This window comes from Mugil cephalus, chromosome 18 (assembly GCF_022458985.1).
Source record: "Mugil cephalus isolate CIBA_MC_2020 chromosome 18, CIBA_Mcephalus_1.1, whole genome shotgun sequence".
In the NCBI taxonomy this organism is placed as follows: Eukaryota; Metazoa; Chordata; class Actinopteri; order Mugiliformes; family Mugilidae; genus Mugil; species Mugil cephalus.
Genome location: NC_061787.1, coordinates 5,271,669 through 5,297,780, shown reverse-complemented (window position 1 = coordinate 5,297,780; position 26,112 = coordinate 5,271,669). Strand labels below are relative to the sequence as shown.

Sequence of the window (26,112 nt, the reverse complement as noted above, 5' to 3'; positions counted from 1 at the left end):
TTGCATGATCCACAACGGATGCACTGGTGTGTGACCCCGGAACAAAAACATCAAAGAAAGTTGGTAGCAGAAGAAGAAAAAGAAGGTAAACAGAGCCAGTAGAATAACCACGTGAGGTATAGCGCCATCTATCTGCAGCATAAGCAGCGGCACATTACTACGAGATTAGAAAAGCTGAACTATTATTCATCTGGTTGTTGTTTGAAACGACTCTTGTTTATTATATGACACAATAGGTCAACCAGAGAGGGAGCCGTATTAACCCGCTGACAAGACACATATCGCCACCTAGTGTGGAGGAGGAGGACATGTTCCTGTAGGTTAGTAGATTTTCTCCGTTGGATGTAAACTGGGACAGGGATTCAGATGGTCGGGTTTCGAGCATAGCTCCAGGTACGTCTGAGGCCTTATTTGTAAGTCAACGGACCGGCCGCGTCCCCGCCGCCGCCGACTACACGCTACCGTCATGGTAAAGCCGACCAAATGTGTGACGCCTTCAGGGCTGCTCAAGTGTTTGGGTTTGAGGGGCTGCTGAGGGTGACCCCCTTATTGTTAGGTGCTCCCTTTGTGGTCATACTCCTCACTGTACTGAGAAGGGGAAAAGAAAGGCCTTCTCTAACAGTCGGTCATGCCCCAGTGCTCCTGGCAACAACAGGTCCCAAAGACGCAGACCTGCCTGGCCTATATTGGCTTGGCTCTCAGTTAGCGGTGGCGACACTAGCCCCCTGTCAGCTGTCCCATTCTGGGCTGAGCGGGCCCTTTATTAAAGCTTTGAAGACCGCTGGACAAAGGGGCGTCCTATGTTTAGATGATAGAATGTAAGCAACTGGTTTTCTGCTTGGGCAACACAAGACAAAGAGCCTCCTTCTGAATACGAGAGAGAGTGAGTGAGAAAACTGGAGAGGGAGGGAAAGAGAATGAGCGGTCCGCCAGAAGTTGTGGAGATACCCCCTCAGATTTGATGGAAAAATCACCGTGAGCCGGTGGCATGTGTGGGAAGAACAGAGGGAAACACATGCAAAGCTTCATTTTTGTTTTTTTCTTTTATCACAGGTGGTTCTGCAGCTCTGGTGATAAATAATGAAACCACATAGCCAAGGCTTAATTAAAGGAGAAGACCCCTGTCAGAGTGTATGCACTACATGCTACACTATATACACTATATTCTGTACTTCACTGCACCAGGATAAGCCGAACCTCAAGAGCAGAGCCTGTTACTGGACGGGACTGTGCACGTTGTGCTGTCGCAGACACATCTGTGCGCACTGACAATAAGATTATTGCATTTTCCAGCAACAAAAGTCAACAAAGAAATATTTACAGTTAAAAAATCTGTTGATTACTACCATCTTCGTTCAAATGTCTTCGTTTAAGATGTAAGAGTTAAACAAATGCCTGTTTATTTGATGGGTTACGTTATAAAAATATATTGAGCAAGCGTATCGTCGTGATTTATTTCCCTTCTACAAATAAAAGAAGAAAATGACACGTGCGTCCAGTTTACATGCAGCATGTGTTGAACATAAAGTATAAAACCGATCCCTGCAGCAGTCACTTGAGGAGTCCTTCTCGGAAAGGAAGTTTTTAGTTGACTGCAATTTAATTAACATTTGAAACTACCGCAGTATTTAGTGTGTTATCCTTTTGCACATACCTGGTCATGGCTGGCTTGTAGGGTGCTCCCGGTGCCGTGGAAAGTCATTTGCACAGGGGAGAGGGTCAGATAGGTCACAAAATCCTTACCACTCTGCGCATCACTGTACTGCACCTGGAAAGGGTCGGAAGACAAAGGAGCGGGTTACCTCAGACATAAAGAGGGTACTGAAGCATCTCAAGTTTTCACTGGGATACAATCTTTTGGAAGTGGTCGGCTTGAGGGGAAATCTTGCATGTCTAATTGCCACCACGGAGCGTTTTGTGGACAGTTTTCCCACACCATACAGAGATGGCAACGGAGGGGAATAAATGTAAGGGTGTGTGTGTGTGTGTGTGTGAGCGGTTTTGTGGGAAGGCATCCGAGGGGGTAGCGATCACATCATTGGCGACCCCTCATCATTGAGAGGTTAACTCTGCAGGCATTCCTAAATGCTGTGCAATCAGGACTGTTATGACATGATGCTCCTCTGGGACAGTCTGCTCCGGAGATGCAAGGACTTTTGGTAATGCGGCCTGCTTGTCTGCCCTACTTCTCACTGCCTCTCACATGTGCATTTGAATGTGCATATCGCCGAAGTGTATACGTGTGTTTGCCTGGCCTACTTATGCCAAAGACAGCTGCAGGAATCTTAATAAATAGCTATGAGAAGTGAAAGAAGAGAAATATCGGACTAATGCACCTCTGATAACACCCTCTGATTCAAAGGGGTTTTATACACTGCCTGGCCAAAAAAAAAATAATAAAAAAAAAAAACGCACCTGGATTTAACTAAGCAAAGAGGTACGAGCCTCATAATGGATAATTACTGCATGGGTGATTATCTTTCAGCTGGCAACAAGTAATTAAACCCCAAATGATGCAATGAGTAGCTTCTCATTTCATGAACAAACATGTGGAAAGACACATCCCATGGTTGAGAAGGGTCAAATCATTGGCTGTATAAAATTGTGTTAAGAACTGTGCAACGCTGTATCATTACAAACTGGAAGGATGGTGGGAAATCATCGTCTTCGAGGAAGAAATGTGGTCTGGGAAAAATCCCGATTGACCGAAATTGAAATCAAATCGAAAGAAGACTATGATTCACAGTGAAAGAAAAAGAATTTTCACACATACAATGATGGGAACTCAAGGGATTGGGACTGAGCAGCTGTCCCAGCTGTAGCCTTAAGGAAACCACCGATCAGTGAGGCTAACCAGGAAAAAATGGCTTCAATTTGCTTGGGAGCAATGGAAGAGCAATGGAAGACAGTCCAAGATTGGTCCTGTTCCATAGTGATAGGGAATCAGGGTAAGAAGAGAGGCAGATGAAGTGATGCCCCCATCATATCTAGTGTCTACTGTAAAGTGCTATGATCTGAGTTTGCTGCAGTTCTTCAGGTCCAGGTTCAGCAACATTTTGCCCAAAGAATGAGGTCAGCTGATTACCTGATTATACTGAATGACCGCGTTACTCCATCAGTGGATATTTTCTTCCGTAAAGTCACAATACCAGGATTCATTGGGCTCAAATTGTGAAAGAGCAGTTCAGGGAACATGAGGCGTCATTTTCTTTGGAATGTCACAATGAATGCTGCTGTAATCAAAGCGAAATGTGGTTCAATGAAATATAACACCGTGTGACCATTATATTTCACTATGACCAGTCCAGTTCCTAATATTGTGAAGTTCTCTCTTGTGCCTCCAAAACAGTTGTGGTTTCTGGGGGGGGTGCCCTGTGGTGTCTGGTAACCGCATGTTGTTGGTGGGGGGCCTTTGGGTCGAGGGGACTGGCCTCCGTGGATCATCCCACAGATACTCGATCAGTTTGGGATCTAGTGAATTTGGAGGCCAGGTCAGTGTGTAGTGCTGTTTTCATGCTTTTTGAGTTGTTTAAGTGTCTGGGGATCAAGGAGCTATGGGGTGGGGGGTGTCTGGTCTGGTCTGGTCTGGTCTGGGTGGGTGCTACACGTCTAACTAACATTCACATAAATGAATGCCAGGTCCAAAAGTTACCCAGCAGAACAATGGATTGTCACAAGATGGTCAAACTAAAAGGGTATATTTCTAAATTTGTGAGCCATAATTAAATACAACAATACAATACTACACAAGCGTGTTGAAGACATTTCATATCCAGTGGGTGTGTATCCGGTTTGCCTCTGTACATTTTTGTTGGCTGAGCCGTTTTAAATTATTACCGTGTTTCAATCAACAGACTTTCCATTGTGCACACCAACGTTCCTCACTGGATCAAAGTTTGATCTTATCTAGCTCATAAATTAGCAGCTATATGTGCGGAACATGTGTGTATGCACACGCAAGCAGCTGTATACGATCTGTGACTGAAAGCTTCCAGAACGAGATGTGTGTGTGTCTCTCTCCGTGAATGAGTTATGCTCCGCGAGCCAGACACATGGAGTCCGCCCATAAAGGCCCATCATACAACACACACACACACACACACACACACACACACACACACACACAAAGCAGATATATGCATATGTGCAGACGAAAGTTATGAGCAATCACGTGATGTTGTGTGGGGAACACACGTAACTACTGGTGTGCACGTGTGCACACACCTGTTGATGAGGAGATGAGTCCACGGTGATAAATTGAGGAATGCTATCTGTTAAGCGTATGAATGATGAATGCAGTAAAGTGAGCCATGGAAAAAGTCTTCCCTGACAAGTTAATCTCCAATAAATTCTCCAGACTTAGACATTAAGGAGAAAGAAAAAGAAAGGAACGGAGGTAAAAAAAAAAAAAAAAGAAGCAAAACAAAACAAAATGGGCATTTTTTTGGGCTTATGCGATGCTGGAAAGTTTGCAAATGAAAATAAAGCTTTTTTTTATCATCTTGAAAATTCAGATTGTATAGACTTCACGTTGCACATATTTTTTTATGTATAGTTGATTTGGGACACATATAATCCTTAAACGCTCTGGAGATGTACAGGATATTGGATAATGCAAGTTCCTAGTAAAAAGCTACTATTACCAGACAGAGGTACCTAAGACAGAAGACGGAACGTAATGATTGTGTTCGTCTGTCCTGCTGTTTTAAAATCTAGTTTCAATAAAAGAAGAATTGAGAAGGAGGGGGGGGGGGGGGTAGGAAGGCTTCTGGTCGGCAGCCTGTGATGTATGGTGTAGTCATGCTTCTGATCAGCGGGAACTCTGCTCGGTTCATCTGTTGCGCATTCTCAGGACTCCAGGTGAGAATGAGGACCTTTACTGGTGCCAGGGGAAACAGACGTTCTCTTAAATATTCTCACTGTAAAGACGTTTATCAAATGTTTCATAATCCCCTTATACGTGAGACTATCTGTACACATATGTGAGGTTTGGATGGAATGTCTTGGTTCTCCGACAAAGAGTGAATGCTAAGTTACATGGTTTTTCTGACTCTTACAGCAAAAACACATCCACCAAACCGACACGTCAAAACAGCCACGGCTTCAACACTAGTGGAGGCTAAAGGCTAAAAGCTGTAACGTTTGCACAAAACCTACGCCGGTGCGAGCCATTTCTACTAGTACCTCGTTGGTTTGGCTACCTCTGCAACAACGCCAACTACATGCTAATGGTGGCAAATGGTGCCGTATCTTTTTATTTACCAGGTTAAGTTTTGTTTCTACTTCCTGCTTCACTTCACAACAACGGTGATTGAAAGTTTTGCCGAAATTTTGCCAAAGATGAGCCACACAGACGCATATCTCCAAAGTTAACCTTTCCTATATGTGTTCCATCTTTATGGATTCAAAACAATCAATTTGAAAATTGCGGAGATCAAGAAACAGCCAGGAATACTAAAGCAGAAACACGTTACCACCAAGCGGACCAGTCACTCTGTGTGTCAAGGCGCGTAGTTACATTCCTGGGAGGTGCACATCAGGCTATGGCGCAAGGATCTACAAATTCTCTATGCTGTCAAATTATGTCAAATTGATGCACGAATCTAAACCGCCTATAAGAGCGCGCTGATAATCCTCAACGGACCACCCCGAAACCCTTCACGCCTCTGTCGTATTTCAACTGGTGCTGTAGCGAAGACATTTTTAAGTTCTTCTTCTCTACTTTGGTGTCAGTATTCTGTCCTTACACTTCAAACTGCCTCTTGTGTGTGTGTGTGTGTGGAACAATGGATGATGAGTGACTGCTTAAGAAATATCCTGGGAAATACCACCCACAACTGTATTAATTACAAAGGCAAGACAAACTGAGGAATTTTGTCGTGCCATGATGTTCTGTTGGTGAGAAGCGCCAACGCTTCCTATTGGTACATGAATTTATCATTGGTGTAGATTGGTGTAGATTGAGAACATACTGCAGGCAAACTCTGGAAAGCCAGCGTTCAGAGCATTTTATTTGTTTCGTTGGAAACTTTTATGAACGTCCAACACTGTAACATTATACAGATGACAGAAACTATAGAAAAGCCCTTTTTTTTTCCTCTTTCCTCTTAGTCATCTGCATCTGGAACCAAAGCCTGCAATGCCCACTGACAGACTGTACGTGATATTGGACTAAGTAAGTAAACATGATGTACTCCAGCTGTCTGTCAAATGCTGGTTAAGACAGCAGAGCTGACAGGTCACTAAACACACCCGGAGGGCTTTCTTTGTTGGTGGCATTCTGATAAAACCGTCAAAATGCCTGATTACTCTGATTTACCAGCGACTCTGACCTGCAGGCAGGGAAGAAAGTTGCCTGATGTTTCCAGCATCAAAGAAAATTATGGCACGATCTCGTTTGTAATGGGCATTTTTCAGAAACAAACAGTGTCTTCTCCGATCCGAGCCCCGTCTGTTTTGAGTGCACGTTTGCATGTGTCTGTGAATGAATGCATTCTAAACAGGCCCAACTAATCATCCCTGGTCCCATCACAGAAAACAGTCTCTAATCCACTTCCTTCAGAGACAAAGACGCCGGAGAGTTACGCAAGGCCTGCGATTGATCGGCGGCACTAATGTGGAACGACCTTTGACATCTGGCTCCTAATGTTTGAGGGCTCCTCTGCCAACGCTCCTCTTCATTCAAGCAAACATGAACATGCACAAACTAAAAAGCGTTTGTAGAGTGCTGACAAATTTTATGTTAAGTGATCAAATGCGCCAACACACAAAAAATATAAACACACAAATGCGAAATACCCGTATGACTGAGAAGGACCGTGAAACACACACACTTTGGCGTGTTGACATGTCATTCCGGTTAAACTCACAGACTAAGACACGATTCTACTTTACTTTGAGCTAAGTGAATGGAAAACTCTGACTTTACTGGAATAAACCAGGCCTCTCAGCTGAGGAACATTGTCATTGTTGGTGAGAAGCAATTAAGGGTCCATGCAGAGCCACTTCAGTGTTACCCTCAGGGGTCAAGAGTATTTGAAGCATAACGTTAATATACTTTTCAGTTCTGCTAATCCGAGGAGGCTGAGGGCAAACAAAGCTGCAACCCTCAAAGCATTAAGTGCACTTTGTCTGAATCACTGAGAGAAGTCCCAAGACAACGACAACAAAACTGAGTTCCTGGCTCTATTGACAGCAGACTATTACTGAGAACTTGGAAGAAAATAACAAATAAGAGTATGTTAAAAATAGGCCCGAGTACCCAGAACTGAAACTCAAAACACATCTCATTTACATGTAAATTTAACAATGAGAACAACCTGAATCTTAACAATAATACAGTAGGTGACTCTAAAGTTCTTCTAACCGGATTTTTCACTTTTCACAACAGTCATTAAAAAAAAACTAAAAATATTCTCTGTGAAATTTAAAGAAATTTTTCTTCTAGTCAAGACATTGTACCACTCAGATTTAACTAGAACCGTCCCCTTGCTTTAGGATTTAATGGTGACGTTGACCTTTCAGACAGATATTTTTATCGATATTAAGGTACAGAGCTCACATGAACAGGACGGGCCTTGCACTGACCAATAAATTCCAATAAATAAAAGCAGAATTTAGAAAAGCTCCTGCTGAGATATTGAGGTCACAAGTTAAATTACAGCCCGAGGGTCACACAGTGCCCTATTCACACTTCATATTAACATGTGACCGGGGTGATCTGATCACAAGGAGGCAGCTCTAAGAACCTGTGTTCACACCCGTCATTAAAATATATCTCCATGTGTCTTAGTTGGCCGTTTGAGGATGGATTTCAGTTCAGCTCTCTATACGCTGATTCACACATGCCTTTGGGTCGCAGTAGACGACAGTAGATGTGCATGTAGGCCTGCTGTCTCCAAACAATGGAACGCTGTCAATGTTGACATCATGGCAACACAATAGGAAATGTGACACATACTGAGCCGTTACATATCTCTCACTCACTGAAAGCATGTGCTTTAGGACAGTGGTCATTACTGAGGAAATGCGGTTATTAATTAACCACATGCCACATGTGTCCTTGTTTAGATTTATTTATTGGTTTCATAAATGTTCTCTGCTCCGACTAAAGACTGTTACACCATCACCACTGCACTACCAGACTGTTCTGTATACTTTAAATAATAAAGTGTGTACTATGTACCAAATATTGCACTAGTTTAGCAACATTAGGTAGCTGCTGTTTATTATTTATGCATTGTTTTATGAATTTTTTTATCTGCATGTTGTATCACCTAACTTACCATCACCCATTTCCTCCAGTATAAATTATGTTATAGTTCCTGTGTATAGCCTACTTACATTTAACACACAAACTTACCTCTATAATATCATGTCATATCGTAGTACCTCAATAAATCAATCATTGTGTAAATTTTGCTCACATGCATGCACTTACTGCTTTTTGCACTTCTGGTTAGATGCCAAACTGTATTTCGTTGCTCTGTACCTTTACTTGTGTAATAGCAATAAAGTTGAATCTAATCTAGGAAAAATGCACGAAGCAAAACTTCACATACACAGAGGACTTGAGTTCAGAGGTCCCAAGGCGTTCTTAAGTTTACACCAGAGGAGCCCAAATTCTTCGCAGTGCAGGGCCAAAATGTTTATTTTGCAGTACGTCAAGTCTAAATATGGGTATATACAGCATGCATGCGCAAAATAAACACTATCACAAATTCATTTTGAAAAATGAATGACAGCGGTTATTGTGCTTGACATTTATGTTCAAAAAATTATGAAAAAAAAAAAATCTATCTGGCTTCTTTAAAAGAGAAAAATAACTGAAGCATGAATCATTACTAGGCCTTGGACCTATATCTTCAAATACAAAGACATTTACTGCAATGAACAAAGCAACAAGGGACAAAACATGCCCGTTGTGATATCAGCACTGTACTTAATAAAGCAATAAACAGGACAAAGCATGTCCCCATTAATCATACAGACTCCAGCGGACTTCGTCATACAGCAAACACTGCGACCTCAGTACAAAGATAATTGTTTTCCAACTTATTTTTTCAATTTTTGTTCGTCTGTGTGACAGTGACAACACGCATCCTCTCGCTCGCTGCTGGTCTTCTTCACCTCACAGGATTTGAGCTGGCAGGAGCTCAGCAGCGCCCCCCTTGCCATCAATGTATCACAATGCTATTCTCTGGTCAGGAGTGGTAGTGCACCAATAAATAATCAAAGAGAGAAAGGCGATTTGTTTTCTCTCCAGACAAGTCCAAGTTAGGTTTCCCCCATATCCGCTGCAGATGCTAAGGTAAGCTACGCTACGCCTGCTTGCTGTAGTAGTCCACACATCTGAGCAGTACAGAAAAACCTCACAATCAGAACCATATATCATAGAGAGTCTGTCCAACTAGAGAATAGAGCGTCTGAGCTATACCTCTATGCTGATTGGTTCCGAGCTGGTCACGTGTTTCATGGGCGCCATGTTAGATACATCTAACCAATATTCATCCATAGAGAAGTGGCAATAACACAGAATAAAGTTGGATTAAAAGTTAAAATATGCCACAGTGCTCACACTACAGAAAAGACATGGAAAAGAAAACAAGATGGGGAAAAAAACCCAGAAAATTATGGGAGCAGAGGATTAAAAAGAAGAACTGAATGTCAGTTGATTTCTCCCCGTGAGGTAAATGTGAATGTCTGTTTTTGATGTTTGTTAATATTTTATCTAGAAAAAAATAAAGTCATGCCATCATTAATGTGAACCTTGATCTCAAAAACACCCAACACCACTTTACAAATGAATGAAGTTTGAAGTTAACCTAGCCTTATGCTAGCTAGTTATCTAGGCTAAAGGCTCAGAAAAATAGCAGCTAGCGCCATACATACAGTGAAACTCCATGTGTGCATGTAATTTATGTCCATGTAAATAGACACATTTACTTGATACATAACTTTACCTCAGCTGTGTGTTTTGTAGCAATTGGGCTACAAAGCATTTTACAGGCTCATGTAATATATTTAAAGTAAGTAGATGCTGGGATATTTAAGTGAGGGCCTTTTACATATTGACAGACGTCGGCAATAACATTTATAGGCCCGTTAATGGTGAAAATAAGACATTTATTACAACATAGCTCATCCCCCCACAGGGTAACACTGTAGAATCTGTCTTCCGATGTAGCAAACATGGCGCCCATGATTTGTGTTGGCCAGACTCTCTCTGATATACAGCTCTGCCCTCTACCATTGCAATGTTTTTTCCTTTAGTGGGAAAAGAAAATATTTGAGACATTAGGATCATAACATTGTATTGTTCTTTGGACACGGTTGCCTTAGCATAAAATAAATATTCAGAGAAAGCACAAAAGGCCATTTTATTATGTTATTTTCCATGATTATATTGTCATCAAAACACTTTGTCTTTGTCGGCAGTTTGCGAAAGAGCTCACTTTGCAGTGAAGGAGTTCAAACTAGTGGGAGAATGCAGGCCAGGGTATTTCTGAGAACAGTGACTAGAGTGCATATAATAAAGAGTTTTGGATTCCAAACAAAGTGCCAGGTTAACACACCCTCCATCTCCCCATGCTGAGACTGTGCTGGCACACAACCGCTATCACTGCCTGGTGCTGAGAAACACGTGAAATATGATCAATACTATCAAATGACAAAAGAACAAAGGCCAGTAAAAAGCGATTATGCTGCATATTCAAATTTGCAATATGCTGCGCTGGCACTTGAGGGTATTTGATTTAAAGGTTTGCAAATGGGCTTGATTGTGGTTTAAAAACATCATCACTCAGTTTTGCCAAACACACACACAGACACAGGCATACGCACCAACACGCATACAGAGGGCCACCATGTAAGCAGAGAGACTGTGCGCCGAGCCAGCACAGCATTAGTGGTCTGATTTATACCACCGACAAAACTTGTTTTCGAAGATAGCTCTTCACACAAATATGCCGCAGAGCGCAGCTGGAAGCCATCACCCTGCCGGAGAAATCAAACGTGGTGGGATTAGCCATCCCAAAATGTATTTTCTAACGCAAATCCCAGAGTAAACAGAGAGTAAAGGAATGGGATGATGACAAGGAGGTTGGAAACAAACTGTTTCGGGTCTTTGAACGCTCGTAGCAGATCAGGCGTTTGATGTTGATACAGAGAGATGGGGAGTGAGCGATGGAGATCTGGGGGAGGAGGAGAAAGGGAAGAAGGTGAAAAGGAAAAGGGTGGAGGGGCGCAGCGACTGCCAGGCAGGGTCCGAGGTGTGGTCGGCTCCATTTGAAGTGGTTTTTCTACACGGCCAACGGGGGGAAGCGGAGGGAGAGGAGAACAAACAACGCGAAAGTGTGAGAAATCCTGGGAACTGCGCTGAATGGATATCAACACCAGCCTCCCGCCAAGGACAGTGTTTTCATTAACATGGGATTTCCAACACAAAAGTTCTGATTCCAGCACGGAAAAGAGCATATCCCTCCCTTTTCTCTAAATCCATCCCCCGAGTTAAGCCTGCCGTGACTAGATAAAATAACTCAGCTGATTGATATCTCTCTGAGTTATTGCTTTGGATGGCGGACAGAACTGATAAAAGGAAAACTGAATGTATACCGTCCAACTGCTGAAGACACAACATGGGAGTAATGGAACTACAGTACATGGATGCTAATCTTTATTCACAGTACGCACATTTTAACATCATCGAACCCATGTGTGACGACCACACCAGAGTAGCGCTCTGATGCTGATGAATCATGGAACGGAGAAACTGGAATAACTGAGGGGAACGTGTCCTCCTCCTGCACAGTAGGTGGCGATATGCGTCCTTTCAGCAGGTTAATACGGCCCCCTTCCCGTTTAACCAAAGTATGATAAACAACTGGAGTTTTTCATGTGGCAGACCAGCATTTCAAACAACAACCAGATGGATAATAGCTCATCTTTTTTAAATCTCATCTGTAATGTTTGGGCTACTTCTGGTGTGGATGAGATGTCACTATCCCTCAGGTGGTTCTTCTACCGGATCTGTTTACCTTCTTCTTGGTAGACCGGTGTAGGTACCAGGTCTGTTCGGGTGAGTATCCAGCGCTTCCAAATGTAGGAGACGTTGACGTTGCATTTTATAATTGGTTGGACGACAGCAAGAAGTGGAAGCAGAAGAGAGGTTGGCAGCTTTAGCGGTTGTTATCAAAGCAGAGCAACTTGGCGGTTTTGTTTTGTCCTTTAATTTAGTTTATAAATTCATAAAAGCTGTATTTTTATTTAATCTTTTTTTCTGGATAAAACTTCTTAAAACTTTTTGCACCTACTATACAATTATTTTGTCATTTTATTACTTTTATTTTTATGAATAATGTGCTGTCATCATATTTTTTGTGTGGAAAATAAAAGAAAATTATAAATAAAAACTTTATTGAGCTATCTCTTCCAAAAATATATAATGAAAAATAAATTATATCAACTGATCTCGCAGTATGAGCTGAACGTAGCCTGAACATGTAGTTGACGTCATCTGGAAGCACCAGATACTCACCCGAGGTTTTGTTCCAGGGTCACATGCAAGCAAAGTGGTTGTGGACCATGCACACATGTGTTGTCCAGTTAAAGCCAGATTAAGGCGTATATATGCAGGAGAAAATAGATTTCCAACCGCATTATCTGGGTGTCTTAATCAGTTATAGTTATGTGTCTACATGCATTTAATTTGTCCAGTTAAAGTTGGATTAAGGCAACAAATAGTTTTTTTTCCATGTGCATGTAAATGTACTGTAATCTATCATGTTTTGCTTTCACGCAGGTTGTGCAAAATTCTCCAGCCTGGTCAAGATTTATGTTGCAATACACAAAGTGCTTTTGTCATATTTTCCATTGCAAAACCAGAATACAATTACTAATTTGTGCTAAAAACTAAAAATGTGCCTCATTCATTCTACCTGCCAGTTACTGGCTTATCCTGTTACAGTACTGTACTGTTCAGTGTCTTAGTGTTTTTATGAACCTTGGGCAGAACGAGGTCAATGTGGTTATACAGTGTAAGGGAAGCAAATATAATTCAGTGTTTTATAAGCAATAAAACTGTTGTTTTCTCTGCTACAGTGAGCGCCTCATCTTTCTTAGAAGACAGCGTCCACATCATCTATTTATTCCCCATAGCTGACATCTTGTAGGGCGTTACATAAAACAATCAATATTGTTTCCCACCGAAACAGCGGGATTTTATGACAGTCATCCACACTTGCTGTGTTCTTTCGCTCCCCTCTTTATTTATCTGATTTTCAAATTGCTCTAATAAACAGCACAGCTTTTCAAGAGCCTGTTTTTAAAATAAAGCTCATGCAAATAGGCAGAACGAATCAAGCTTGGAGCAGTAGTAGTAGTTTTTTTTTGTTTTTTTTTATTAGGTCCAAGCGTTTACCGTGGCTCCATTTGGAGGAGAGGAGGGGGCAAAAATATGCCCCATCAATCATTGATCTTCTATATAAAAGTTTCTGTCTAATTTCTAAATGAGGTAGCGCTTAATAATATGGAGCGGTGGCATCTGGGACGGCTGTATTAAGCGATGTGATGGCAGAGTAAATGGGCAGCTGGTGACGGCAATGCCGGAATGCAGTCGTCTACAGAGCTACACAAAAAGCGACATAAAATCCTATGTTTAATTATGACGGAGACGCAAAAAGAGCAAAACATAATAATGATAACAATAAACCAGAGGAGTGAAGAGAGAGGTATCTCACAATGGGAAATAGCAAGAATCTGTTATGTAGCTCTCACTCAGTACTCCATCCTTGGCCCATGTGTTGTCTATTACCTCCCTTTTTTTTGTCTCTGCCCTACTTCCAGCTCTGGCCGTGCCAACAACACGCTAGCCAAATTAATAGCAAATACACACACACAAACACACAGGAAGACATGCCAGAATCCTTGATCCAAACTGGCACCAGCACAGAAAACTGTTGCTTATCCAGTCAGAGCTTCCACTAGAGGCTATTTTCCAATAAAATCAAAAGAAGGGCTTAGCAGGTAGGCCGGGGCCTTTGTCTGCAGGTCTGGATGGATGAAACAGACAACAACAATGTCCTCAGTGCTGGCTTAGCCGCTTTAATCCAGTGTTGGGCGGTCACTGTAATCCGCTCACTTGGATAACATAATTACTTTACCAAAACAAAGTTTTCTAATCAGACCAGGAGATTATTATCAAATTACCAAGAGAAAAAAATCTTACGGTTGATCTAAGTGCTTGTTTGTTGCCGAGTGTGGTCGAGAGGAAGCCGGGCCGAGCGCACAAAGCAGCACATTACGTGACCAGTGGAAAAGCAGACAAGTGCAGCTTTTGGCAAAAACAGAAGAAAATCTGTGGTTATTTGGCCCACAGACACATAAGAATACATAAGGCTTGAAAAGTCTGCCTAACGCGGCTCTGAAAGCAACCACAGGTTCCCATTACAGACCCACATGATACGAAACGTCCACTCAATGGAACGCACATTGTCTGCATGTCTCGATTACAGGCACAATTCGAACGCGCGCGCACACAAGCGCGTAAAAATATGGCAGTGTCTTTATCCCTCTTTGTGCATGTAGGAAGGATGCACGGAGAAAAAAAGTACATTTAAAGCTATGTGAAATATGTCGTTGCTTGAAAAGTCTGAACGACAGCGACTTAAACTTCACAGATAAGCTTTGCCCAACTCTTCAATTTCTACTAAACAGAACCTGCTGTGTGCATGTGTGTGTGTGCGCACACGAGCATACGTACAAGTGTGTTTGGGCTTGGCCGGGCAGCGGAGCTCTCTCAGGTTACACACACACAGGAAGGCTCAGAGCAATAACAAAGGGCTTTCAAAGGAACCCTCAGCAGGTTAAGATAAAATGTTTTCGCTCAAACTGATAAAAAGCATCTGCAGCTTAAATGAACAGGCGCTGGTATCAGTGGAGAGGTATGTGCCGCAGATCGGCCTGCGCAGATTAAAACAAGACACCAGGTCGTCTCCGGCTTAAAAACACAGAGTTGCTCGGGGTGTGTATGCGTGTGTCCGGTCTGATATTTATGTAGAAACACCTGCGAGGTTTAGTTGCAGCTGTACATCACACACAGTGAGAAAAAAGAAAGTGGATAGTTTGTTATCGAGAAGTCCTAAACCCTAGACGCCTCGCTCGAGTCCACCTGTAGGAGACTCATTGTTCAGTTCTTTTGGGAAAGCATTTTCTAAGCACCGTGCACAACCTGCATTTTATATGAACTGTATGTCTGTAAGTGTATTTTGAGAAAGTCTGCATCTCAAGCGTGTCAGTGGTTGTATTGTTCTGCAAATATCGTCTTTATAAAGAAACTTATTTGCAGGAGGAGTCAAGAGGGTACATGTCTACGTTTCAGTATTAGGGCCATCCTTGAGGGGAAAAAAATGATGTAGATTTTAAAAAAAATGTTTTTGCACTTTAAGAAAAAAGTCAAAATTTTGAGAAAAAAGTTGAAATTTTGAGGAAAAATTGAAATTTTGAGAAAAAAGTTGAAATTTTGAGGAAAAAGTTAAAATTTCGAGAAAAAAAGTCAAAAAACATTGTCAAAAACAAAGTCAACCTTCTAACCAGTAATACCAGTAGTATGGTTTGCATATGGTACCGCAATACTCTGCGGAAGAGAAAAAAAATGAGGTTGTAGATTTTTTTTTTCATCATGCAAATTGAGAAAAAAGTCAAAATTTTGAGGAAAAAAGATGAAATTTAGAGAATTTAAAGTCAACCTTTAAACTGGTACTACGCGGAAAAGTAATCAATACTTAACATTAAGAATACAAAATTGTATCTTGATTATTTTTTCAGTTTATCAGTTGATTTATTATACTGGAGCGTTGCATTTCAACAGTGATGTGTATATATTGTCACACACTGTTGCCTTGTCCACTAAGGGAAGGATGTAAAGTCCAAGGCTCAGGAGAGTGTCCCTATCTGTCCTTTTTTCTCAACATTTCAACATTTTATTTCGACTTTTTTCTTGAAGCGCAGGATGAAAAAATTACCTCCTCTCTAGCGGTAGGCATTGGCAAGGACTTCATGATACTTGAGTCACAATACGATTGCGATATATTGCAATACTCTACATAGTTCACTGAGAAATTTTAAGTGAAGCTTAAAATACACGTTGTATATACATGTACATCACATGACAATGATAATTCATTGGACAAATTGAGTCAAAAAAATTATTTATCCAAATGATCCATTTTCAACTTATTGCACTTGTACAGAAAAAGTGGCGGTGGCCCAAAACATGACTTTTTCTTCTTCTTTTAAAGATCAATATTACGACGTTCAAAATCGATATTATATCGCAAGAAAAAATATTGCGATATATTGCCCATATCGATATTTTTTCCCATCCCTACTCCCTAACTCCAGGCCAGCAAGATAATATTTTATATCTATGAGAATCGTCCCTCGGGTATTTTGCGTGTGCTCTCCACCGTTTAGTAATCACCACCTGAAATTTCTCGTTTTATTCTGGCGTCAATTTCAAGTGTCGACAACAGTGAATTCACACAACGTACAGCTAACGTTGGGTGGCCTTAAGAAAAATAATAAACTGACCGCATGGCTTTTTGTCAGCTTTTCTGAGCTTGCAGACATGCAAACTCAAAAAGGGAGATTTCCGTCCTCTTTAAATGTGCTGGATTTGTAAGGAAAAAAAAAACACAAAAAAACATTTTCATTTGAAATAAGTCAGTGGAAATATCCCAAAAGAGATCAACACACAAAAAAAGCCACAGATGTGTCTTTTATTTGAATCTTTTTCTTCCTTGACTAATCAGTGAGCATGGTTTTAGTCTAAATTCTTTATTGCGGCTTGGAAAAAGTTAAATTCATACTTCTGGACGAATGATTTCTGATAATACATCTGAAAAGACAAATGTTTCAAATTGTTATGTTCCCCCTCGCTGATTAAGTTTGAAATCTTTGGCCTAGGGGGAGAACAGACAGTGCTGTTTTAGACAGGTGTGGGAAAAAATGCTGTAAACTAAGAATGCTTTCAAAATATAAGCGATGATCGTTTGTTTTTATCAGTTTACAAAGAATCAATCATCAATCCTTATAGGTACACTTGCACAAAGTCAGGGATTTTAGAGGATCGTAGACACAGTGGTCGGCCAAGGAAACTTAGCCCAGCAGATTTCCTTTTGAAATCTGAAGATGTCCAGCAGAACATTCAGCTCAGAACTGACAGAAACCAGTGGTACCCAGGTTCACCCATCTACTGTCTGGAGAAGTCTGGAGAAGTGGCCTTCATGGAAGAGTAATGGACATGTAAACAAGGCCAAGAGACTCAACTATGCACAAAAACGTAGGGACTGAGGTGCAGACAAATGGCAGCAGGTGATCTGGACTGATTAGTCAAAATTTTGAATATTTGTCTGTAGCAGAAGGCTGTTTGAGAGTGGTACAATAATATGAGTCTGCAGGCAACAGTGAAGCATGGTGGAGGCTCCTTGGAAGATTGGGGCTGCATTTATGCAAATGGAGTTGGGGATTTGGTCAGGATTAATGGTGTCCTCCATTCTGAGAAACACAGTTATCCATCTTTATTATCATCAGGGAGGTGTATGATTGGCCCCAGATTTAATTCTGCAACAGGACAAAGACTTCAAACACCCAGCCAAGGTCATTAAGAACTATTTTCGGGGTAAAGAAGAACAAGAAGAAGTCCTGGAAGTGATGGCATGGCCCCCACAGAGCCCTGATCTCAACATCATGGAGTGTGTCTGGGATTATATGAAGAGACAGAAGGGTTTGAAGAAGCCTGCATCCACAGAAATATCTGTGGTTAGTTCTCCAAGATGTTTGGAACAACCTACCAGCTGAATTCCTTCAAAAAACTGTGTACAAGTAAGAACTGATGCTGTCTGCAAGGCAAAGTGTGGTCACAGAAGAGATTGATTTGATTTAGATTACTCTTCTGCATTTTTGTTGTTTGATGAAAATAAACTATGTGTCTTAGTTTAGTTTTTTTCCACACCTGTCTAAAACATCTGCACATTTCTTTTTTAGTTTAAGGTTTTACTTTTATGACCTAAATGATGCCAGTTAACATGGCAGGCCTACTTTCCACAAAAAAAAAGGCACGTCATCTACTGTGTTTCTGGATATTTGGAAACTGAACTGCTTTAAAGGAAATGTTTGATTTATTGGAAGTGAAAGGCCAATAAGAGAGGATCTAAGCAGGATGTTAAGCCAAAGATGAACATGTCCCAAAATGTTGCTATAAATCAACGGTTCTACTCACTCATTAGGCTTTGGGGAAATGTGTAGTTTATCACACAACTCAGGCCACATATTTAATGAGACAAATGACTAGTGACTGACCATTCACTATCCAAATTCTTATAGGAAACACTGGGCAAGCAAAGCTGGCCAAATATTTGAAACAGGAGGTCATAGAACTGGGATGGGAGTTTACAACTGACATCTGGTAGGCTTACCATTTGGCTATTGTTTTAATTTCTGCAATCTGCCAAACCTGAACACTGTCGTAACCGTGTTGGGATGTTTCCAGAGCTTAGCAACTACTCTGGTGAGTGGGATGTCATAATTATAAACAGGAGAGACTAGCAAAAGAAGTGTAGGACTGCAGGAGTTTTGGGCTATTACGAGTTTACAGCGTGATGTGCGTCTTACCTGGAAGCCCTGGATGCGAGCCAGGTAGTCCAGCTGCTGTGCTGGCTGCACCGAGACGCCACAGGCCAGGTTTTTTCCCTTCATGGGCAGAGTTGCATCAGCCGGGGGCGACTGACCGTTAAGCAGCAGCTCCCTGGCCATGGTGGCGGTCGGGCTGGGTGAGGAAGAAGAGCCGCTGTAATAGGGAGCGTGTCCAGGGGGTAATGGGGCAGAGCAGGGCCCCATGTCTTTGGATGCCATGTAGTTGACGGATCCGCCACCACCGCCGCCGCCGCCGACCCCGGGTCCGGGAGCCGTGCCACCTTGCTTTCGACTGGCCTCCATCTCCTGATAGACGTCCGGGCTTAGGTGGAGCAGACCCTTTTGAGCTGAGAAGGGTGGAGAAGGAGAGTGGAGGAGATTAAGATGATGGGGAGAGGAAGACAGAAAGACAGTAAAAATAAGGATTGGTTGGATGGAGGGAGGGGTACATTTATAAAGGTTAGAGCAGTGGTTTTTAACCAGTATTGCCTGTGTCTCCCTACATGTTAGAAGATTGAAGTAACTGTGCAGGATCTCCGGCGTGTGGCGTTCGATCCAGATTAAGAAAAAGATCGGGATATTGTCAGGTTCGAGTATTTAGTTCACCTGCTAATGGAAAGAGAGTAACGCAGCTTTCCCTCTCCAAACTAACATCACTAGCCAGTCAGAAGTAGGTTGGTGGTGGTGGGTCTTGGGAAGCTTGGTTGAGATGCAGCTGCAGCAGATGCTGCATTCAAGACAACTTTGGAAAAAATTAGTTGTCAAGAAACTACTGCTTCCAAAATTAAAAAAAATAACTGCTGCACATATTTTAACGTTCAGCAACCGGTGAAAAAATACCAAGCTTATTTTTTCATGAAGGCATCATCTAAGCCAGCGTTTCTTCATCGCTTTGTTCTTTTCTTAGATGCAAGTAGTAGGGGGGGCTCTAAGGAAAAAAGGTTGGGAACCAATAGAGCAGAAGGTACCAGAGGTAGGTTTATATCGTTCTCATAACTAAGCTGAATTACTGTGTAGAAAAATTATAATAGAGAACGCCAGGGTGTGTTTGTGCGTGCCATCCTGTGTCCATTTGTGTGTGTGTGTGTGCAAGTGTGCGTTCCCTTGGCGATGGACATTCCATCACCAAGCGCAGTTCCTTGTGGTTTGGCAGGTTCGAACCCTATCAGAGCGTCTGCTGGGAAGCACACACACAGCCCCTTTCTGTCTCACTCTCAAAAACAAACACTGAGACACAAATCGAGCATCCACCAATTTCAACAGAGCATTTGTGACTTCATCGGTGATGGGAAACAGCACCGTCAGCTAACCGGCATCCTGCTTCCACTTATGATGTGTCTTCAAACAGAGTCCCGGCAGAACCTGGAAGCCGTTTTTAAAGTCTTGGATCAAAGTTCTTTTGAGAATATTTCGGTGGCTTGAGGAAACATCCTGAGCAACTTGGATCCAGGAGGCTTGTTGTCAGACCAGCTTTTCTCAAACAGGACGCAGCTCAATCCAGACAAGTCCTAGCCAGCTGAGCACACCAGCACTCCCAAGACCGTGTCCCGATCCAGACTATTTGGATAAGTTTCATCTGTTTACGTTGGCCCGAGATGGTTGTGTCAGGTGGAAGGAGGAAACAGCTATGGGGTTCTGGTTTGGTTCTTACATAACATGTGGCAGTGGTGAAAGTGAAGATGAAGCAGATGTGTAAAAGACGGAGGAGATAAAATCGGAGGATGGGCCGGGAGACGATGGGGAAGGAGGTGGGGAGGAGTGGATGTGAGACCCATGCGGATGCTCCGAGCCCAGCCAAGGTCACCGGAGAGAGGAAGACCAGCTGTCTTGTGTGTCTGTGCGTACGTCTGTGGGCTTGTTTGTGTGTGTGTGTGTGTGTGTGTGCACATGGACCAACAGCTGGGAGAAAACGCTGGAGTGAGCGCATGACTGACAGGCCACTTCCTGTTTGAGTTAACATTCACCGTCGCACGCAGACACACACACACAGACGCAGACGGAGAGAGTTTGGCACACTTGTAGTTTGCTCTTGTCTACGGTTTCTGGGAACCTGTTGACAGCATTTCTCATTATGAACAAAGACGTTTGCATTCCTTTCCAGAAAAGTAGAAAAGCTGAAGGAAATAGCAATGAAATCTAGGGCTTATTACTCATACTACAGTAAACTGCCCTTCGCCAGCTATGACACAACTGCTTGGAGGATTTCTTCCCCCCTCCTCCCAAACATGATGACAACTTTAATTTGGATTTACACAAATAAAACTTGCAGGCCCGTGCGTTCTGTATGTAGCGTCATAAAAAATGAAAGGTGTCAGCCAACATGACATCAGCAGTGGACAAAGAGCATTGAAAGCCAGTGTAATCCGTGTGGGTTTGTGTGACTGGCTAAGTGTGCAAGAGCGCACATGTGAGGACGCTCGCATGTGATGGAGCACTTGAAGCTGGTCTCAGATGGTAAGCAAGAGAGCGTGAGAGCAAGAAAGAGACAGGGAGTAAGTTTATATGCACGTGAAAAAAACAAATTATTGCCTTAACCCAACGTTAACCGGACAAGTTAAGTGCGTGTTAACACGCTACGAGTCAGACATGCATACGCCTTAATCGGACTTTAACTGGACAACACGCGCGCATGCTCCACAACTGCTGCACTGATGAATGATCCTGGAACAAAAACATCCAAGAAAGTCGGTCACAGAAGGTAGAAGAAGGGAAACAGAGCTGCTAGAAGAACCACCTGAGGGATAGCGCCACGTTATCTGCACCAGAAGTAGCGCACACATTATGTACGAGATTAAAAAAGCTGGTGGAATGTATCAGTAAATACAGCGAGACCAGGAAAATGTGGATTATCAGATCAAATTAAGGACAATTGGACTCGACAATGATCCATACAAACTAGTGTGGATTTGGAAAAGTGGATTAGCCTCAGTTTCAGTTAGTTTTAGGTCAGTTCATTTATGATAAATGTAGCTTATTAAAAGATGCTAATGCTATGAGCTTTACTGAGAAGCAACGTTAGCCATATAATACTGTAGCGTTAAAAGGACGACGAAGATTAATCACAAGTATACCACTTATTATTTTACTGTTATTTATTGTTGGAACTGAAATAGTTACTTTCCAGAACGTAACTTTAGAAGCAACTTAACGTATGACTTCATCAAAAAAATAATATTACGTGACACTAAATGAGAACCACAACACCGTGTTTTTGTGCCTGGATTCCATTTACTTGTACTTTCTTTGGCAGATTTCTGTAAGACTTTATCTCTGTCGGTACAATTTAGACGGTATTAAAGCCTTTGATTCAAACTAATGCTGCTAATCTCCATGTTCAACTCTCACTTTTTGCTACTCAGTGGCCGTAACCATGGAGACTTCGCTTGCTGTGACATCACATACCCTCTATTATCCATCTTGTTGTTGTTTAAATGCCAGTTTGCTGCACAAACGACTCTAGTTGTTTATTATATGACGTAATAGTTCAATCAGTAATAGGGGGCTGTATTAACCTACTGAAAAGACACATATTGCCACCTAGTGTGGAGGAGGAGGACAAGTTCCCGTCAGTTGTTCGATTTTCTCCTTCGCATGTAAACTGAGACAAGGACCACATTCAGAAAGTCGAATTTTAAGCATCGCTCGATTAAGCCGTGCGATGTTTTGGATTGTGAAATTGTGTACATTGAGTGGGAGCAAGTAAGAGAAAGTGGGAGAGCCGGAGCGGGGCTGAGAAGTGGAGGAATGAAAATAGTGAGGCAGAGTGTGCTTGTGGTGCTGGATCCAGGCTGTTTCACAGGGGTCCCACCCAGACTCGGTGTCCGGTGGGCCAGGGGAGCACTGGAGGGAAGCCAGAGCCAAGCATGAGACTGATCGAAAACAGATAGGGCCGGAGCCCGCCGCTATAAATCACCACTGTGGAGCAAGACCCTCACATAGTTCACACATGCACACAATGCAGAGACACACACACACACACACACATATGAACAGCAGGAAATGAAATGTGGCAACTCAAGTGAAAAGCCCTGCTGCAATGCCCCTGGGAATAGAAGGAAGAGAAATCACTCTCTTCTTACTTCTTTTTTCTTCCTTCTCTTTGCACTCCCTTCCTGTCTCTAAGCCACCCTGTTTGTTGTGCCTTACACAACTTACACACAGGGCAAAGGACACTCGCACGCGCGCACACAAACATAAACAAGTGAATCAAGCGTACAATGAAGGCTGCCGGCGCACGAGGTGTCTTGTGAGGAAGGAGCAGGAAAAAAAAAAACAGAAATAGAGAGCAATAAATGGACAACCCTTGACCCAGTCACCTACATTCATCCACTTTATATAATGTTGGAATGACAGTAGCAGCATTGTGGATGTGTGGTTGTTGTTTTTCCACCTCGAAAACAACATCTGACCCATTTTCTGAACGTGTCTTTTAGAAACAAATTGAAGAAGATGTCAGCGCTGCAGTAGTCCGGTTCTGCAGTTTTGCAAGACTTTCTAAAAGGCTCAAATAAGATTTTTTTTTGCAGCCTCAGGGGAAATTAATTGGTAACACAGCTTCACATAATCTCGTTCACTGATTGACTTTCTTTAATGATTCAGCAGGAGAATTGAAAGCATTGACTCGCTACAGTAAAGCTGGATTTATGGGCTGCGCCAAAGCGTCAACCCGTAGCGACCTGCCTCCCTGCGTCCAACTGAGCCCGAATGTTTGTAATGCCTCTTATATTGTTACAGACACGCACTCCAGAAACCAGGGCGACTCGTTCGCACTGAGCCAAATATGAAATGCGTTTAACCTTTAAGAGCAGATTCATGGGAAACCAGTAATGAAATGATGCAATGAAAAGTAAAACAAAATAAAACAAAATCATGCACGGCTAAGGGGCCACGACAGCAAATGCATGACCACTCTGAAGTGATAAATATAATTCTGAAGTGTTGCAATAAGAAGGCAGTGAAAGGATGACAAATTTGAGACGTTATGTTCCTGCAGAACCAAGCCCCTGCATGTTGGATTGAGAAGAAGGTGTTGAATAGGGGCAATTATATGATATGATAGCATAAAGCCATGAATTATTTGGTTTGATTTTAGAAAATGCACCTCGACTGACAGTGTGCCTGGATGGAGTTACAGGATCCGACGATTAATATAATTAAAGCAGCCTTTAAAGGTAATCACATTACATGAATCACTGGGCCTGACAGGAGAACCATTCATCATCTGCATCTCGACGACAAGAGAGTTTCACAGAATGGACAATTAAGTTGCTTACTTCAACAGAAAAGAATCGAAGGTCTGAGAGAGACATAAAACCTCTGATTCTATTGTGAATGGTGAACTGATTGAGTAACGTGTGGCAAACATGATGCTAGGAACATCTTATGCAGTAGGTAGGGCTGCAAGCTGCACAGCATTTTTCAAAATTTTTCATGCTTAATCACATGTTCACAACATTTTCCACTGGTTAACAGAGGAATTAATGCAGTAGATTGACTAAGGATGGACTATTTTACTGTGATGATGAGTAGTAAAGCAGGTTTGCATGGTCTTGTGTTAGCGCTGCCTGCTAACGTAGAAATCTGGGGAATGAATGAAAGAAACTGGGACAATTATTTTGACATATTTAAACATATTTAAACTGCAATGTCTGTTACATCAATAGCAGCACAACCAGCTACCGTAATAACTGTAGTCTGAGTGCAACTTTTTTTTTTTCTCATTCATAAAAGGCTAAAATTGGGGATATTTTCAGGGACAGCTTTCGTCGGACAGGTCATTCAAAACGGGGACTGTCCCCAGAAATTGGGGACGTCTGATCACCCTAAAAAAAAACCGGACATGGCACTTCATTTTTCGGAACGGTCCGGTCTGAAACAGTGTCTCGGGGGGCAACGTTCCCAACACTGTGTAATCAAATACACCTTAAATTCATATCATAACAGGAAAAAATACCAGTATTGACTACAAACCGATATACTACCCAACCCTAGTAGTAGGTGTTGTACAGACCAGTTGGTTTGTCAACTACACTAACAACATGGACGCCTCCTAGAAGACAGGTGAGCAGCGGTTCATCAAGTGTTTGGAAATACCTGATGAAGCCCACACTGCAGTGACATGTCAGTCCTGAAATACAGCAAAAGTACTAGTGCAATGCATCTGAAAAGGCTGCTAATGCTAAAGGAACGGTTCAAATTATCTATACAGCACACAGTTAACAACGTCACCAAACACCCTGTGGTAACAGAGACAAGGAGGCTGCACATCAACAGTTTTAACAAATTTAATTGTAAAAGATAATAATACTTTAAGGTGTGTCTTTTTCGCCAGTCGGGTTAATTTCTGTTTATTGTTCCTGTTTCACTTTCAACAATGGTGACTGAAAGTTTCACAGAAATTCTGCCAAACACGAGTGGAAGCGAAAAAACTCTACTACCAAAGAAAAAACCAAAGAACACAGTCCAACTGAGAAGCAGACCAGCAGGCTAGCAGCTACCAACTAGCAACCAACCAAGAAGACACCAGCTAACTAGCCTAGCTAACAGCAACAATCAAGTGGACACCTCCCTTCACCGATGTTACGTTAAGTTAGGCCCACGACACCTCAAGGAGCCACCACACAACCTCACAACCACTGAGAGATTAGCTTAGCCCGTTTTACTACCAAAACACACAAAAAATTGTGTTGGTCGGGTGTCCAAGCTAACTCTCTCCACAAGACACTGTTTATTTATTCTTTGTCACAGTAGTGCAGAATATATACAAAATAAAAAACTGTATTAGAGGAAAATAGAAATATAAGGAGAATTCTGTATATACAGTGTAGGATGGGAATTAATATTGATAATATAATTGCTAAGACGATAAAATGTAGACAGTGAGGTAGTTTGTGTAAATTATGATTTTCTTTGTCATTTTGTTTCAAAGAAGGACAGAGCTTAACTGTGAACACAACTCCTCCAAATGAAACATTTGTAAGCTTTGTCAACAGCGATTGCAAAATAGATGCTTTAAAATGTGTCATCGGTGATGACACGCGTTCAGTCAGCGCGCTCCTCCCCAGCTAGTTTAAGTTAATCTCACACCGATTCAATAGACTCACATAGTCACTCAAAACAAAGGACAAACAGAAACATCTTCCATTCAGTAATCACAGGCATGCACACACAGAAAACTGAGACCAGCTGTATCTGTCTGAATGAGTTGTAAATGGTGTTTATGCAGTAAACGTTATTCAGACATTAGCATCGTGTGAGTGTTGTGCGGTTTGGGCAACTCTTAAGAGCTAATTAGCAGATAGTTAAGCCTCATGCTGAGTGTGAGATAAACTAAGTGGGAATGGCACCAGACCAAAGGCACACTCCAAGCCAACAATAGGAATAATCACCAAATAAGGAAGACTTTGTTTCCCGAGGGGCTCT

General features: G+C 42.1%; 1 protein-coding gene across 2 annotated transcripts in view; it reads right to left on the bottom strand.

Moving 5' to 3' along the window:
- stau2 (staufen double-stranded RNA binding protein 2) overlaps positions 1 to 26,112 on the bottom strand; it is a 114,109-nt gene that overhangs the window by 28,944 nt on the left and 59,053 nt on the right. For both annotated transcript variants that reach the window (XM_047567903.1, XM_047567904.1), the window contains exons 12-13: positions 18,670 to 19,037; positions 1,655 to 1,768 (exon numbers count right to left, since the gene is read on the bottom strand). In XM_047567903.1, coding sequence (XP_047423859.1) covers positions 1,655 to 1,768; positions 18,670 to 19,037 — 482 coding nt within the window. The remainder of the gene's footprint in view (positions 1 to 1,654; positions 1,769 to 18,669; positions 19,038 to 26,112) is intronic.